This window comes from Anabrus simplex, chromosome 2 (assembly GCF_040414725.1).
Source record: "Anabrus simplex isolate iqAnaSimp1 chromosome 2, ASM4041472v1, whole genome shotgun sequence".
Lineage (NCBI taxonomy): Eukaryota > Metazoa > Arthropoda > Insecta > Orthoptera > Tettigoniidae > Anabrus > Anabrus simplex.
In genome coordinates, this window is record NC_090266.1 from 928,149,589 (window position 1) to 928,168,465 (window position 18,877).

Consider the following 18,877-nt stretch of genomic DNA (forward strand, 5'->3'; position numbering starts at 1 on the left):
CATGACTACAGTAACCCACACCATGAACTACAGTGGTGGAAATATTTATTGCATCACCATGAATTACTTTACCTTTTTGTCTTTTTCAACTGTTTGCTTTCAGTTTATACCAGTCCTATTGTTGTTAAACATTGTTGACATATTCTTGCTTTGAAAGTTTGACTTCTTCTCATATTAATTCCAACAATACACAACCCTTCGTTGTTGTTGTTGTTGTTTGTTTTTACAACGAAGCCAGTGTTTATACAGTCATTTTGAGTTTGGACTTTGCAGCGGGAAGTGGTTACATCGGTTGAATTAACGCCAGGAAAGAAAGCTGCTATGGTTGCTTATTCATCTGTAGGTCTAGAGATAGCCTCTAAGACAGGTTTTATTTAGTCTACGATTTTGAGGTTAGTGAAAAATACAGGGAAAAAGGAAATGTTGATCATGAGAAAGGAAGAGGTCGAAAAAGTGCGTCTACTATGAAACAGGACACGGTATTGAAAAGGCATTCACTCAAGGATCGTCACCTGCCATCAGCTGAACTAAAGAGAGACTGGGAAGAAATGAATGACATCTCATTAAACAGTAGAACTGTAGAAAATGGACTACTGGAAGCTGAACTCTCAGCCTGTCGTCCTAGAAAGAAGCCTTTATTGACCAGGACAATGCGACAATCGCAGCTAAAATGTGCAAATGCACATGCGACATGGTCATCAGAGTTGTGGAACAGAGTAATCTTTTCAGACGAGTCCAAATTGAATCTGCATGGCTCAGATGGAAAAGTGTTTGTGCGCCAAGGTAAAGTGAAGAAATTTTGCCACCATGTATAACACATATAGTCAAACACCCACAAGGACAGATGTCTGGGGATGGATTTCCAATCACGGGGTAAGTCATATGCACTTCATAAATAGCACTGTCAATGCAGATGCCTACATAAGCATCCTCGAAAGGAAGCTTATGCCAACAATAAGAGACCAGTCTGGAGAAGTTTCCACTTGCATTTTTCAGGATGACTCCGCTCCTTGCCACAGAGCTTTGAAGGTGAGTCCTATGATTAATATTTGTACCAAGCACGAACCAGATGACATTCGTGGTTATCACATATTTCTACATTTCAGGTAAAATCCTTCCTTAGACAAAACTGGGTTTAAGTGTTAGAGTGGCCTGGAAACAGCCCTGATCTCAATCCTATTGAGAACTGTTGGAAGGTTATGGGAAATGTTGTCACCAAAAACATGTCACGGAATAAATGGGAACTGTTAGAGACCCTTGTGCATGTGTGGTTTAGTGTAATGAGTGAGGATTACATGAAAAAGTTAATTCATTCCGTGCCTTCAGGATGCCAAGCGGTGATTAAGTTGCGCGGTGGAACAACAAAGTATTAAAGAGCAACAGTGCATTCATATGCGGCAACTGTGCTGTTACAAGCACTAAAATCGATCAGTGTGATGTCACAACATTAATATGCAGTGTTTCTTTCAAAATTAGTATTCATTTTTCAGAAGAGCAAACAGAATAGCTCACATATCCACTTACATCCATTTTTCAAGAAAGTGTCAAATGATAAAAAAACAAACGGTTTTATAAAAACAAAAATTAAGAATAAATGAAACTGATAAAAAATATTGCACATATTCATTTCTGATAGAAATAGAGAGAAATCAGGCCAACTGAGCTCAGTTATTCAATGATTATAACAAAAATTGGTAATTATAAAAGGTGATGCAATAAATATTTCCACCACTGTATAATTAATAATAATAATAATAATAATAATAATAATAATAATAATAATAATAATAATAATAGTCGTATGGCCTCAGCTACCATGTGCAGACATTTCAATTTGACGCCATCTGGCTGTCTGCTCGTCAATTTTGACGTTCTGTTTCACTCTAGGCCCACTAGATGGCAGACCGAGTAAATCGAAACTCTCTTGGGCATCTATGGCTGAGATTTAAATAATAATAATAATAATAATAATAATAATAATAATAATAATAATAATATTCACTAACACAACAACCCCTCAGTATGTCCATAAATAATTTTAACATAAATGCTTTTATATTTTCCATAATATTCATCAATTTCTAAACAAGTAAAAATGTTTTCAAGTGTAATTTCATAAATCGGATGACGTCCTTTCAAGAACGAAATAGGTTTTGAATTTTCCAGGTATATTCTACTATGAATGAAATGCTTCCTTTTTCAGGTATTTTTTTAGTTTAATCAATCTTGCCTTAGTTTTGACAGTCTGAAAACTTCAAAGTTATATATTAAAACATTTAAGACCAAGAAGAAAATATCTTCCATTATAACAAAAACAAAATAATAGAAGAGTCACATTATTTAAAATATTTTTCTACCTCTTTCTAGGCCACATTTTGACATACACTTTAATGAATGAATTGTTCGGCCCTGCGGTGTAGGGGTCAACACATCCGTCTGTCACCCGGCGGCTCCGGGTTCGAATCCTGGCTGGGTCAGAGGTTTTTAATTGTAAATGATTAATATCCCTGGCCTGGGGACTGGGTCTTATGGTGACAATGAGACAGGAAAGATCTAGGAGTGAGAAGGAAGCGGCCGTGGCTTTAATTAAGGTACAGCTCCGGCATTTGCCTGGTGTGAAAATGGGAAACCACAGAAAACCATCTTCAGGGCTACCGACAGTGGAGATCAAACCCACTATCTCCCTAATACTGGATACTGGCCGCACTTAAGCGACTGCAGCTATCGAGCCCGGTATCACTGACATCAACACTATGTTCAGTTCCTTGCTTCCCTTTTGGAAAAAAAAAACCTATTCATAATGACATAAACAGAGGAAACTACCCTCTTCTGATAAAATGGGAGAGACAAACAGATGGGTGAAATATGTAGCTTTACTATTTCCTCAGAAAGTATGGAAGTAAAAAGTGGCAACTTGGCAGGCTAAAACTTACCATCAAAGGACAAAAGTTATGCTTTATGTTGTGCCCAACTCCGCTGAATGCAACTTTATCTTTGCTTACATTCATGGACTAGGGACATCATGACCATCAACCTGTTACACTTACTATTCACCCTGAAATAGAGAGCTTGAAAAGACATTGCAACAGACTAAAGTATGCTGTCAACTTAAGTCTCCTTGCAGCACATACATACTGAGAGAATGTAAATACTCCAATCCACTTTTACAAGATTATTACCTACTATGCTATCTGTGTCTGTGCTCCAGATATGAATGAATGAATGTGTGACTGAATAAGACTCACTGTGATGTAACAATTCTATACCTGCAAGTGCCATGCCATGGCGAAGGTAACTTACATCTACTGTGGATAAGTTGTCTTGAAAGCATTGAGAAGAATCAGAAGTCTGATTGGAGAACTCTTGCACATGCTGTGCGTGTTCACCCCTGATGCATAGGATCAACAACTGGAATCATGATGTTGAGTGCAGTAAGTTACAACTCTTGTTTGCCTTTAGTGGTCAGATGATTTGCATTTAATATCCCTTCAATTGTTACAGATTAAGAGATGTTACAATATAAGAACATCACCCTGGAGGGAGTTTTTTTTAATGTGCCAGTAAACCTGGCGGAAGGCAGTATTAGGTTGACACTTGGGCTGCAGTGAGTATCGATAACAGAATTAGTTTTTGGTTCAAAGTACTTTAAGCCTGAGGCTGTAACTTTCACCTTTTTCGTCTATTAATGTTCTGCCTGCTAAATGAATTTTAAAACAATTGTTTTACACTCATTACACAGCAAAGGGATATCACTACTAGACAAAATAAAAACCCATGCATTGATTCATAATCAATTTGCAAGTGCCAGTTTTTGGAAAAATAATTCGTCATGTGAGGCTTGTCGTAAACTTATTGCCAGCACGTGAAATCTTCAGTAACGTTAACGATGTTTCTTTCCCAAGTGACATTCCCACCCAGAAATCTAACAGTGCAAACCTGCCTTCGCGCGATTCTCGTGGTGTGCAAAATTTCTAGGGAATGCATTGTATATCCCTGAAGCGTTAATTTAAGAATGAGCTTACAAAACATTGCAATCCTTGAAAAATACCATATATACAATAAATACATAGCAGTAATTGTGAAACCCAGTTGTAATTTTACTATCAACGTAACGCCCTCGTATCCACTAAACTTGATAAGAAACATTTGTGTAGTAATCGTCAACAAACATAAGTAGATTAATTTTTAAAAAACAATTCATTGGGATTTGAACACGAGGCACAAAAGTGTGAAACCACTGCACCACAACTTAAGTTGAATTTGTTACGCTCTAAAAAGCGCATAAAGCATGTTGGAATCTTCGACCACTATTTTCTTGGAAACTGTCAATTGTCTATGGATAAGCTGAAACATGTATTCGCTGATTTTGACCCCTCTTCCGCTGAGCAAAGTTTCTGGGAAATTGAGTTATTACACTTGGCCGGTTCCACTCATCAGTGAGGAAAGCAATGACCTCCAGAGACACTGGCCTATATTGCACTGCCTAGGAGGGAAATGCATCATGGGGAAATCAGCTGTTTTGATGACAAGTATCCAATCAACTGACTTCTAAAAAACACTGCCTGAAGTTTTTGATTTCATTTCTTCTACTCTAATTAAGATAGGAGTAAACGCTTTGAAGATGTTTGCTTACAACACTATCTTTCACTACCAGTTTAATGGACTTCATGTATTTCAATTACACTCTGTATGTAGGGCAAAAAGCTACCTCAACAATTCTACTATGGAGATACTGAAGATTTCCTGAAGGGCACTATAGCATCAATTCAGTGTATTAATGCCCTGAATTATAAACTGTAAAATTACTGTGTACTAGCCATACAATAAATAAATAATAAAATTTAAGATTAAAATCCTTCAAACCGACCAGGAATCAAACCCGGAGCTCCGAGGACCCAAGACCAGGCTGCTGATCACTCAGTCATGGAGCTGGAATGTTTTCTCACTGTTCTGCTTGCAAAAGTACAGGCATATGTCAGTGCCAAAGAAAGACACATAGCATATTAATATTCAGCAAATGTTACACTCCTGTGCATATTAAGGTGGGTATGTAATTGTTTTGCATAATGCATCTATATTATCTCCAGGTGTAATCCTGAATAAACTGAACTGGAAAAAGAGTACAGGCATACAATGACACTCAGGAAAGGTACATGGCATATTAGGATAATACTGGGTACTATCAAAAATTGCTATATTTTTCTGCATACAATGATGTGTATGGGATTGCTTGAGATAAATTGAAATGTGTGTTTAAGGTGCTGTAATTTTGTTTCCAGCACTGTATTTGAGATTTCTACAGGATATCTTTGACTGGTTTCTTCTTTTTACAATATTGTGAAATATAGAAAATACACTCTTTGAAAATGCATACTTACCCAGCCTCTGTTTTATCCAGATCATTGGCTTCCACCAGTCTTCGTAACAACTGCACTAATTGCAATACAACATTAACTAAAAATTCCTTGCAATTCGCAGGCATGAATATCTTGTACATAATTTCCGTCAAAGCAGCTAATGCCAGAGTCCCAACACAGTGATCTCCATTACTGACAGAACACTAAGAAAAAGAAGGACAAGTAAAATTAAATAGCACACATGACAATATTGCAGGGAGAGATAATTTAAGATTAATTTGGAAATATAAATGAAATACTAACAGGTATAATGTTGGCTACTCTGAAAAGATTTGTAACGAGGGAAGGAACTTTCACCATATCAAGGGGTACCCAAGAAAAGATGTGAATAATAGCTTGCAGAGCTGCACAACAGATGGCATTGCTTTCAGGGTCTGAGCTAGTCGATAACACACAGGCACCATCATTGACATTATTAAATAGGGAACCTGAAACAAAGAATATTAACCACTTATTATTAATGACCATTTAATACATTTAGGAAACTTTCAAAATAAGGCAGTACTAATAAAGCTTGATATACATTCAGTTAAAGAGTTCTTGAGAGTAAGAGACCAAACTAGATTAACAAACATCCACATGACTAGATTATATGTGGATATAATGTACAGCTTTGAATAATTTCCAAAAACATCAACATGATCATCTAATAGACTACAGATCATAAATCTGGAGACTGTGGTAAGTAATGATTAATTAATATATTCATTGCATAAATACTGATTAATACTGTTTTCAGGGGACTTGTGTGAATGGTCATTACTTCCTGGTGATTAAATTATGAGGATGATTCTACAGTAAGACAGATGTAGAGAAAATATATTCTTTTAACACATTACAAGGAAAGCAACTTATCAGGTCAGGAACATCCTGCTATCATACGTAGCAGACAGTACTACCCGAGACTGTCTGGCCGAGGGTTGGACGATCATTATCATAACAACAAACTATGTCTATGGGCAGAAGAGTTCTCCTTCAGGAGGTTATTGAAGCCTCTGTGAAGGAAGTTTCACATAAATTCATCGGAAAGCTGCTGCCTTGCATGTGTGGCAGGGGACTGCTAAAGGCCAAGGGAGTTAACCCCAACAGGAAATTTCTTGATTACATTAGGCCTAGCAAAACAGGAAGAGAGTTTTGCAAATTTGCTTTCAATTCAAATAAGAGTCTTAGAACACAAGATCCTCTGCTAAGACAATAGTATGAGCAGACCTATGCCAGGTATGATGACTTACAGCCTGATGATAGGCAGGGATGTCCGACCATGCACCGATCTCGCAGGAGACAAATAAGAATTGCGATCATCAATATATTCAGCCTTACAGGAAAGTGTGAAGTACTAGTGGACCCCACGGAAAGAAGAAAAATAGCAATTCTGGGGTTGAGTGAGACCAAAAGGGAAAGGTCAAGAGAGGAAAGAATTTGAGGAAACAGTATACCCTACATTGGTGTCACAAAAAAGAGATGAAGAATGGAGTCTGTACATCATGGCAAATGACCTGGAAAGGTTCAATGACATCCAGTGTGTCAACGAAAGAAAAATGGACGACTGTTCATCTAGGGAAGCATCTACCATCATCGGAGGGTCTGCCTTACAAGGGCTGCACCAGGTTTGCAATAGCCATATAAAATTATTATTATTATTATTATTATTATTATTATTATTATTATTATTATCTAGAGAAAGAAGAGCTAATGCTGGTAGAGGCATATGCACCACAGAATGGGTGCAACCAAGATGATAAAAACCAATTCCTGGATGATCTAGAAAAGGCCATCATAGCAGACCTGAATGCACAGAGATGGGACTGGGTATGAGAACGTGATGGATATGTATGGCAGAAAGAACACAAAAGGGGAACATAACCTTGTTTTCTGTATGAGAAATGGGTTGGTGGTGAAAAACAGCTGGTTCAAGAAAAAAGTCAGTTGCAAGGTCGCAAGATACAGTTGGGATGGACAACTTTAACAGATCGTGTCATCACAGATTAAGAAAGGGGCAGGCTTGTGACAGATGTCAAAGTAATATCTAGTAAGAACCTTGACAGAGAATACCACTTATTAGAAGTAGCAGATATGAAGGAGTTTCATGTGCCAAAAGTACTGACCAGGAAGATGCCAAAGATTAAGTGGGGGTGGGGGGCTTCAGACACCTGACAGTGGAGCCAACTATCAGGATCGGTAACAGGTGAGTTTCAAAGAGATGAGGTGAAGATGGAGATGACGTATGGGCCAGACTGAAAAACATCTTGGTAATGGAAGTAACTAAAGTCTGTGGGAAGACAAGTGTGAAAGTGAGGGAGAAGGAAACATCATGGTGAAACATAAGAATGAGAGGTGAGAATGAGAGCAGCTGTAAGAGAAAGGAATGCATCAAGGAAAGAAAGAAAAAGAGAAAAAATAAAATTGCAACTCATATAGGATGAGTCAAAGATCAATGTCCTTGAACAGGTACACAGATATAAGAAGCTGAAGGTCAAAATGATAGTTCAAGAAGGGAAGACAAAGAGTTGGGATATTTTCACACAGAAGCATGAAGAAGATAGCAGAGGCAATATGAAGACGTCATACAGCATGGTCAAAGGCACAAGGAAACCAATGAATACATCAAGGCACTTGAAGAAAAAATTAAATAGCAACACAGAAAGGAATATGATACCAGAGAGGTCTTGAAGAACCATTTCAACCAACTGCTGACTAATCAGAGGAAAAGAGAAACATAGAGCCAGATGTAAAAGCCTGATCTGAGGAGCTTTTTTTTTTGTTTTTGTTTTTGCTAGTGACTACATCGGACCGACACAGATAGGTCTTATAGCAACGATGGGATAGGAAAGGGCTAGGAGTTGGAAGGAAGCAAACGTGGCCTTAATTAAGGTACAGCCCCAGCATTTGTCTGGTGTGAAAATGGGAAACTACGGAAAACCATCTTCAGGGCTGCCGACAGTGGGATTCAAACCCACTATCTCCCACATACAAGCTCACAGCAGCGCGCCCCTAACCACATGGCCAACTCGCCCGGGGAGCCCCTATTATCTGACAGAAAAAGAAGCAGCATTAAGAATCATGCTCACAGGAAAATCATCAGGAGTAGATGAAGTGAATGCAGACATGATCGAAACTGCAGGGAGAGGCATAGCTGCCAACTTTCAGAATTCAAAAATAGGAAGATTCTTTAATTCTTGGATTTCATCACATATATTGCACCACGGTCTAAGTGAAAAAAGGACAGGATAAAAGGCATGCATACCTACAGTTATTACAATGTGATTAGATCATCAAATTTAAAATCTTAAACTAAAAAAACATTTAAATGGTTGCAAGAAAATGTACCTAATCACTCTCATTTATGACACACATACGAATAATAATACAGTCGAACCTCGATATCTCGAAACTCCATTACTCAAATTTTCAGTATCTCAAACTAACTTAGATTTTCCAGCCGTCTGTCCTATTCTTCACATGTATTTATTTCTCTATTCTTGAAATTCGGTTATACGAATTTCTCGATTTCTCGAAACAAACATTTCCTCCCATGAAGCAAAAAATACTCTGTAACTCAAATGCTGTGCAACATTAACTGTGCAATGCGGCATTTGCGGTTTGTGGGGAACAGTTAACAAGTAAAGAAAGGGTTCCAATGAAGCTGGAAACTAATATGACAGGAACCGAAAAACTTGAACTTCTAGTGATCGGCAAATCGGCAAGGCCTCGCCATTTCTCGGGTGTCAATTAATTACCGGTCATGTACGAAAGCAAGCCCAGAAGTCGCGGATGACAAGCTCCATTTACGAAACTCGGCTGCGTAGTACTGACGAAAAGTTTCAACCTGAAGGCGGGAAAGGTTAACTGCAACAAACAGACAAGACTAACGGATTTTTTCCAAACGTGTTAACAGAGCTATGTTTCTTATTTCACTACTGTATGTACTGTATCCTGTCTTCTAAAAAGTTACTATAATAAAGGTTATAAATAAAGTGATGCCATAAAATAGAGTTTCTTTGTATATTTTTAAGTACCGGTACCGTTAAACACACTGTATTCAGTAAAAAGCCCGTAGATACATATAATTCAATTATGTGCTATACATGCTCAAAAACGGTATGGTATTCTCTATATCTCGAAAATTCGATAACTCGAAATAAAATTTGAGGTGATTCGCATAATAGTTTCCTTTATTAGACTGTAAGATGAATGGAAATTAAATTTTATAGGTATCTCTGAATACTGGGAGATAACGTTTGTTATGTTTTTTGGTCACAACATGAAGAGAAAATACCAGAAACTGTCACCAACACACCTCCCTGAAATACATTCAACTCATTAAAATGATGAAGTAAGAATAAACAAAAATGCAGTGAAATACACAAAACTAGCACATACAAAACAGACAGGTATGTCTAATACATTATAAACATATGACTTAACCACTGGAAAAAACATGTGGCATACAATTCCAACAAAATTATGCACAGAAACGATGTTAACAGTGCGCAAACCACACAATAAGAAACTCATTCTTTCGTCCCGAATACCTGAGTCACTAGCGCTCGCTAGCCTCTCTTGCTTGTAGGACGATTGCCATCCTGAATCCCCAGCCGTTGCTGTAGCGAGCAGGAAACACGATACATGAAGGCGACGGACGATAGACAAGCAAAATAAAGCATCAAATAAAAACGTTTGAAAATGAGGTTGGGTAAATAACACAGGCACATAAGAATTTATCCTTTATCCCAGGGGAAGAGTATTGACTGTACTGGAGGTTATATTGGTCAAAAATAGGAAGAATTAAAAATAAATCAGAAAATCGGAAGACGAGTTAAAAAATGGAAAGTTTCCAAGTAAATCAGAAGGGTTGGCAGGTATGGAGAGGGTACAGAGCCTGCAATGGCTACACAGAGTGCTTAATGCAGTGTGGAAGGACAACAAGATGCATGCAGACCACAACAAAGGAGCTATCATTCCTCTGTTTAAGAAAGGAGAAGAAAGGGAATAGATGAAAATACACAAATTACAGGTGGATAACTCTCCTGTCACATGGACTGAAAAGTCTTGAGAAGATAATACAGCAGAGGCTGCAAACCATCGTACATCCACAGTTGGAAGAGAAGCAATATTGCTTCAGAAGTAAAAAGTAGTGACGGCAAAGTAGTGGGAGAAAAGCAAGAATGTGATCATGGTATTCCTGGATATTGAATAGGCATACGACAGTGACACAAGAGAGAAGATCTGGCAGTTCTTGTGAAAGAGAAATGGGCATGAAGGACTTGCAAGGAAAGTCCAGATGTTGGTAAGAACTGCATCAACTGTGTGCGACTTCGGGCACTCATCATGTTTTACGACCAAGAGTGGCGTCCAACAGAGCAGGGAATTGTAAGCGCTGCAGTTTATCACATTATGGATACGTCAGGTGAACACGACACAGTTACGTTTGATGACAACAACATGATTTGGAGAGAAAAAAAAGACAAGATGCAGGCAATATTACCGGGCGAGTTGGCCGTGCGCGTAGAGGCGCACGGCTGTGAGCTTGCATCCGGGAGATAGTAGGTTCGAATCCCACTATCGGCAGCCCTGAAAATGGTTTTCCGTGGTTTCCCATTTTCACACCAGGCAAATGCTGGGGCTGTACCTTAATTAAGGCCACGGCTGCTTCCTTCCAACTCCTAGGCCTTTCCTATCCCATCGTCGCCATAAGACCTATCTGTGTCAGTGCGACGTAAAGCCCCCTAGCAAAAAAAAAAAAAAAAAAAAAAAAAAAAGCAGGCAATATTCGGCACATGGAAGGCCAAATTTCAGAAGTTCCACCTCAAGATCAACTAAACTAAGATGGTGGTGATGGCAGCGAACAGAGATGGACGACTGGCAAGCATCAAACTAACAGGCCAACTGTTGGTGAGATTGTGGACAGTTTCACCTACCTCAGCAGTGGTCTCCAGAGACAATTTTAACTGAGAGAGAGAGATCAGCAACAGGGTGTAAAAGAGTTTGACTCATCTACCAACAAGTGATGACACTTCTTTGTGATGTTAAGATTTCAAAGAAGACAAAATTAGCAATGTTCAAAAGTTACTTCATACCAACCTTGACCTATTGCATCGAAACATGCAGCCCCGTGAAGAGAGACTCGTTAAAACTGCATGCATCAGAGGTGAAGTTCCTGAGGTCCATTATTCCTGAAGACTAGGATGGAAAAGTTAAGAAATGATGAGGTGAGACAGAAAGCTGGGATGAAGACAACTCTACCGGACAGGCTCAGTACATCCAGACTACAGTGGTTCAGATGCGTGATGAGGATGAAGCCTACGAGAACAGTCCGTGTATACTTGAAATGAAAGGAAGAAGGATAATGCCACAGCTAGGGAATGGACCAAATGGATGATGTCATGAAGAACATTTATGAATACAGGAGATTGGAAGAGAACTTACCAAGAGTACCCAGGAAAATGGAAATGTAAAAAATGATGATGATGATGATAAGCAAAGCAGTCAGTCTTGCCTAAGCCACGGACGAGTGAGGTCGCATTGAGTGGAGGGTCCCGGGAGTGGGAGGTGTGGGTGAAAGTGCCGAGAGCTGGAAGGTTGTGGAGAAGTGTGCCGACAATGATTAGTGTAGAGCAGTACAGGGCGACGGTAGGAAGATGGCAGGGAAGAATGAAGAAAGAAGAAATGAAATTAGGAAGGTGTTATATGGATTTGGAGAGAAAAGGTGAATTACTGCTATCAGCGGCGGTGATTATCATTTTGCTATGTATTGGGGGTGTCGAGTTGAACCCAGGCCAGACCCCTAGTAGAAATGAAGAAAGGGAAAATATGGACACTTTCAAAAAGAGCTGTAAAAGAGGTGGTGGAAGAAGCCGACCCTTTTGAGCAAATTAAAAATATGATTAAGGAACAAACCAGGGAATTTGAAAAAATGGAGGTATGGTTAAGAGAAAAAATGGAAGATATAACAGCACAAGTGAGACATAATACCGGAGAAGTTGTAGCATTAAGGGAAAAAATAGGACGATTAGAAAAGGAGAACTTGAAGCTGAAAGTAGAAGTGGAAGCCAATACTTTATATCGAAGAAAGAAGTGCTTATTTATCTATGGTGTGCCTGAAGAGTTGAGAGAAGACAAAGTACTGACAACTTACAAAGTTGTGGACTTAATACAGGGGAATTTGAAACTTAATTTTAGTGAAGTAGATATAGATGATGTGCAGAGGGTGGGAAAAATTAGGGGCAAAAGGCCTATCAAACTAGAACTGTTTTCTACGTTGATGGCTGATGCTGTTATAAGAAATGAGAGTAATATGCAGAGAGAGAAAATATGGATCAAGAGAGACGTGGGATGGGAGACGATTAGGAACGAGAAAATACTTAGAAAACACAAGATTCGTGCAATAAATCAAGGTTTGAGAGCGACTATTAAAGGGCAAGAGCTAGTGGCAGCAGGCAGAAATTGGAAGAAAATCTGGACTGTAAATGGACTGATTGACTTAGACAGGAGGATAAAAGAAGACGAAGAAAAAGTGAGTAGTGCAACGAAAGGTGGGGAAGTGAGGAGAGATATCAGTATCAGTGTGCAGTGTGAAGAGGGTCAGGGAGAGACGCTAAGTGAAAATGTGATCATAAACAGGGAAGAAGCCCAAGTTCAGGAAGAGAGGACAAGTGAAAAGGTGACCATAAGAAGTGAGGAAGAAAGGCAGGGGAGGGAAAGCAGTGAAGAGGGCAGGCAAGGAAGAGAAAGCAGTGAAGTAAGGGAAACGCAAAGACTGGGAAGTGAAAACAGTAGAGTAAGGCAAGATCAGGGTAAACAAGTAAGGACAGAGGTAACCCGGCAGAGGCGCGGGCAGAATTTCGATCTGAGCAGGGGCGGACAGAGAGATAGAGACTTTAGGGCCATGTTGGCAGCTATTTATAGCAAGAAGAAATAACAATAATAAAGCGAGTAAGTAAGTAATTAAGAGCATGATTGTCGAACAAGTAAGAGATGTAGGTGGTGTTGTAGAGTTGGAAGTTATGATGGTATTATTTGTGAAGGCTGAAATGTGGTGATGGAGAAGTGGTATGTAAGTTATGACGTGTTATGGGGCTGAAATGAGGTATTGGAGAAGTGGTGGTATAAGATGGTGGAGGGCAGAAGGAGAGTGTAAAGAAGAAGAGGTGGTATTTGAGGTGGAGTTGGTGTTATATTGCTGAAATGTGGTGTTGGAAGTTTTTGAGGGCTGGGTATGTATGAGTATGTGTTATGATTAAATTAGGAGGTGTTATATTGTTGAAATGAGGTGTTGGAGAAGCGGTGATATAAGATGGTGGATGACAGAAGGCGAGTGTTATTGTCGAAGCATGGTTGAATATGTAGGTAATGAAGTGTGTTTATATTTGGAGATGGAGGAGTGGTGGTACACGTAATAGCAGAATTTAAGCGTGGAAAGGGATGAGATTTGAGAAGTGGTGTTTTGTTTGAATAATTGTCTTGAGGTGTTTTATTGGGTGGAGTTGAAGTTGTAATAGATGTGTCTGTATAGTGAACTTGACGGTGAAGGTGGTATGTGTTGGTATAATAGGTATAATAGGTATAGGGTAATAATGGAGTAAGTTGAAGTTATTTGCATGTGAATCTGTGCTGGTATAATATAGGAACAAAAGTCGAATGTAAGATACAAAGAAAATTGGTAAAGTAACGAGTGTATTGCTATAATATGTGAAAGGTGGTGTTAGAGAGGCGGTAGATATGAGTGTTTGGTATTTATAGGTGAAATTTTGGTTTGGTGGCGTAATGTGGAAGAAAGCTTGGTAGGTAAATCTGATCATTTAATTATGATTACAGGAGAGTAAGATGAGGTGCTATTTTGAAGGACGAGATGGTATATAGTGTGGAGGCAATCGTATTTGTGAGTGGTAGGGAATTTTTGGAGGCGGTGAGGTGATTTTAATGCTGGTTGGTAGAGATGGTTTTATCTATTGCTGAAACTTTTGGATTTGGGAGGTGATATTATTGCCTTTGTGTTTGGTATGCAAGTGCTGAAATGATGATTGATTAGTTGTATAGTGATGTAAGTGGTGAGTGACATAAGGACAACTGAAGAGTATGGGAGTAAGTATGTGTAAAATGTATGTGAGTTTGTAAGAGTGAATACGGGTTGGCAAATGGTGAGTCATTGATGTATTGTGTAATATACAAATCTATTCGTGGCGAAATTGTGGAGACGGAGGGGTGTAGGAGATATGCATTGCTAAAGGACAAAGTTAGGTGTGAGGTAAACACAGTTATGGCTAGCGAGGCAAGGTCTGCCTGAGCACAGCAATGCAGAGTGGGTCAGGTAGAAAAACAATGGCGGTGTGGAATGTGCAGTGTCAACAAGGACACTTGGTAGAAGGAGTTGTCTGGCTTCGGGATCGCGCATGTGATATTACATGTTTATATTGGCAAACGGTTCATAGAGGGAATCAATCGTTGGCCAGCTGATTATTATTATTATTATTATTATTATTATTATTATTATTATTATTATTATTATTATTATTATTATTATATTTAGCTACTCATTTGTTTATTTGATAGTTGTAGGGTGGCTTAGGTAGAACTCTATTGTGAACATGTATTGGGGCTAAACGCCTGTGTTGTTCATTAATAAATTCAAATACGTGTCAGATAAGCAAAGCAAGGTATGTGATATACTCTACATATGTTCTTACTTCAAAGTGAAAGAAGTAGGTTAATACCTGATTGTTTCAATAACTGAATTCATGAACTAATCTAAACAATGGGAGGGAGGGCCCATTATAATAACTCAAGTATTATCAAGGGAATTTCAGTGATACCTGAGTAGGCTAGCCTTTTCTTAAATGATTGCAAAGAAATAGGAAATTTATTGAACATCTCCTTTGGTAAGTTATTCCGATCCCTAAGTCCCAATCCTATAAACAAATATTTGCCCCAACTTGTCCTCTTGAATTCCAGCCTTATCTGCATATTATGATCTTTCCTACTTTTAAAGACACCACTCAAACTTATTAGTCTACTAATGTCACTCCACGCCATCTCTCCAACAACAGCTTGGAACATACAACTGATACATCTCATGGCCAGGCATGCATCAAATTCTCAAAATGAGACAAAGACTCTCATAGTGCATTGATACTGCTGGTGGCTCCAAGTAGCCTACGCAGTGGCCTCCACGGTATGCACTAGCCATGCATCTTAGTAGGTGTGCTATTTATCAACTGATGAGGCCAACTTAGCACACTGGGGCAAAACGCTGGCAACCAGGAATGAGTTAGCTCAACACACCGTGGTTAAAAGGGCAAGCCGCTATGTGGTGGAATAACTTGAAGGGCTTAAATTTAAACTGGATGGACTTCAAGGCGGCATTCCTTGCTAGGTTTAATTCCGAAGGGGTGAAAGGCTCTGTGAAAAGGAAGCTACTGACTGAGGCACAACCCCCCCAGCATGAGAGCTAGCGCGTTCATCCTCCAGAAGTACCAGCTCTTCAAGCAGCTGCACCCGGAAGGAAGCGAGAACAAGATCTTACAAGATTCGATCCCTAGTGAAACTATCACAATCGAGATCCTTTGATGAGCTGCGTAGATTCATTGCCTAGCTGGAAGAGGAACACAAGAGCAAAGCTACGGAAGAGACCAGCTTGGGTAGGAAGTCCTACCAGTGTGGAAGAACGGGACACCTGAACAACAAGTGTCCAGCCTTGACGTCGGATAACTAGGTACGCACCATTCTGGACTGAGGGGGGAAAGGACCGGGAACAAGAATGCGCCTCAAGACACGACAGACAAGCAACCCTGGTCAAGTAGGAGAGGGATTGGTCAGATTGTGAGCATAACAGGCCAGCCTCATCCAGTTATCATCTTAAGGAAAGGCAACGAGAATTTTTCAGCCATACTCGACAGTCAAGCAAGCCAATCATTTGTAAATGGGACTGTTGCCAGATTACTACCGCCTATGAAGTCTAACCACCTTGGTAGGGTAGTGGGAGTAGCAGAAGGAGTAAACTATTCCATCCAAGGACAGACTAATCTAACCGCTAAATGCACGGACCTGCCTATTGTAACTGACGTTGCAGTGATTCAGAATCTAATACCTGACATCATATAAGGTGATGACTTTCTGGTAGAATACAAGGTGATCCTAGAGTATGCAGCTCATGAAGTCTTTTTGAGAAAGGACAAGACGTCTGAGGGTTGCCTGGCACGATGGAAATTTCCAGACTCGCAAGGATGCGGAAGTCGACGTAGACCTGGGAGATATCCAGCTAACGCATCTTCAACCTAGTGAAGAAGAGGAGCTCAGATGTGAATTAAAGGACTTTCCGGAAGTTCGCACTAATAAAATAGGTTCGACTACCATGGTAACGCACACCACTGAATCCAGCACTTCCTCACCCATCAAGCAACGTCCATATTCAACCCAGATAAGCACAACTTCGTCATTCAGAAGATTCAAGAGTTGGAAGGGCAAGGTCTCATCGAACCCTACACATCTTGTTGGGCTTCACCTTTCGTCCTACCGAAAAAGAAGAATGGGGAGTATCGACTGTGTGTGGACTTCCGGAGGTTGAACAAGAAGAGCTAACTTCAAACATATGATTCAATCCAACCATTTCTTAGCAAATATTATAAATTCCCTTCGAGTAAATCTATCAGGAACACTGTAGAATTAGTAAAAAAAAAAAAAAAAAACCAAGAAAGTTTCAAACTTCAACCATATCATTCAATCCAACAATTTCTTAGCAAATATTATAAATTCTGTTTGAATATATCTATCAAGAACACTGTAGATTTTTTTTTTTTTGCTAGTGGCTTTACGTCGCACCAACACAGATACATCTTATAGCGACGATGGGATAGGGAAGGCCTAGGAGTCAGAAGGAAGCGGCCGTGGCCTTAATTAAGGTACAGCCCCAGCATTTGCCTGGCGTGAAAATGGGAAAACACGGAAAACCATTTTCAGGGCTGCCGACAGTGGGGTTCAAACCCACTCTCTCCCGATTACTGGATACTGGCAGCGCTTAAGCGACTGCAGCTATTGAGCTTGGTAGACTGTAGAATTAGATAAGAAAAACTAAACAGTTTCAAAATTCAACCATATCATTCAATCCAACAATTTCTTAGCAAAAACTATAAATTCTCTTCGAATAAATCTATCAGGAACACTGCAGAATTAGTAAAAAAAAAACTAGACAGTTTCAAACTTCAACCATACCATTCAATGCACTCCTTTCATATAGTCAACATGTATCCCAGTATAAAAACTAATTCATTATTCCCGATTACCAAAAAAAAACTTACTCGCTAACAGTCAACTAAGTAAACTTGAAGTTCAGGACTTACTATTTTAAGATTACTAATTAACAAATAATCATTTTACATTTGACAAGGTTATTTACAAACAAGGCGGTTTGGCAATGGGGTCACCGGCCTCGGGGATTTTGGCAGAGATCTACCTTGATTTCCTAAAGCATACCGCCATCAACAATAACATTAAATTTGCTAATATTCAGTTCTGGGCTAGGTATGTGGATGACACATTCATTATCCTGAATGAAAGACACATTCATTATCCTGAACGAACGCTCTATAGATGCCCCATCCACCCTGAAAAACCTTAATAGTATCGAACACAACATTAAATTTACCTTAGAATCAGAGATAAATTTTTATATCAATTTCCTAGACCTAACAATCAATAGACATCCCTTTTCATTTACATATAGTATTTATAGGAAGCCCACTCAAACGGCCACTACTATAAGAAATGACTCATTACACCCTCAAACACAAAAGGCGACTACATATAATAACTTGGTAGATCGAGCCTTCAGGATTCCCATGTCCAGAAAAACCTAAAATAAGGAACTGAACACCATTCGTTCTATAGCAAAATTTAATTGATTTAATGAAGCCTTTACTGAAAAAATAATCAATAAATTCAAATATCGCCCAAAAAACACCTTAACCCTAGAAGTGCCGAGTGTTGTTCCGTAAATGCCAGGCCATTTTTCGCATGCATTACACTTTTATGTTTTTAACAAATTTAAGCACATTTAGATGCAGCAAAGTTAGAGATGCAGCACACCATATTATTCAGAAAGCTTTATTTAAGATGCTTATTTAAGTATTCGATCATTTACTTGCTTATCTGGTGCGTATCAGGCAATCAAAAGTTCAGAAAACTAAAAAGAAAAATTATTTTCACATTTTCAAGTTCACAATTAGTAATAAAAATCATTCATTTTAAAAAATCAGTATATACAAAACATGCGAAATTTCTTCTAGTTTTTAAAAATATTACGTTCTCAAAAGTAAACGCAGAAATAAAATCACAAGAGAATAAAACTTCCGGGCTGCACACAGTTCCGTCAGCCGCCGAGCACTACTGGGAGTCCTTCTCAGAGAGTTTTCTTTTCCCGCCATGCCTCATAGGCTCCAGAAATGCTGCAATTTATGAAAATATTCACG

The 18,877-nt window shown here is 39.1% G+C and overlaps 1 protein-coding gene across 1 annotated transcript in view; it reads right to left on the reverse strand.

Moving 5' to 3' along the window:
* The window catches only part of ebo (ellipsoid body open), a 515,097-nt gene that overhangs the window by 302,307 nt on the left and 193,913 nt on the right, over positions 1–18,877 (reverse strand). Inside the window, exons 6-7 of the mRNA XM_067141696.2 lie at positions 5,661–5,845; positions 5,379–5,560 (exon numbers count right to left, since the gene is read on the reverse strand). Of these exons, the coding sequence (XP_066997797.2) occupies positions 5,379–5,560; positions 5,661–5,845 (367 nt within the window). The remainder of the gene's footprint in view (positions 1–5,378; positions 5,561–5,660; positions 5,846–18,877) is intronic.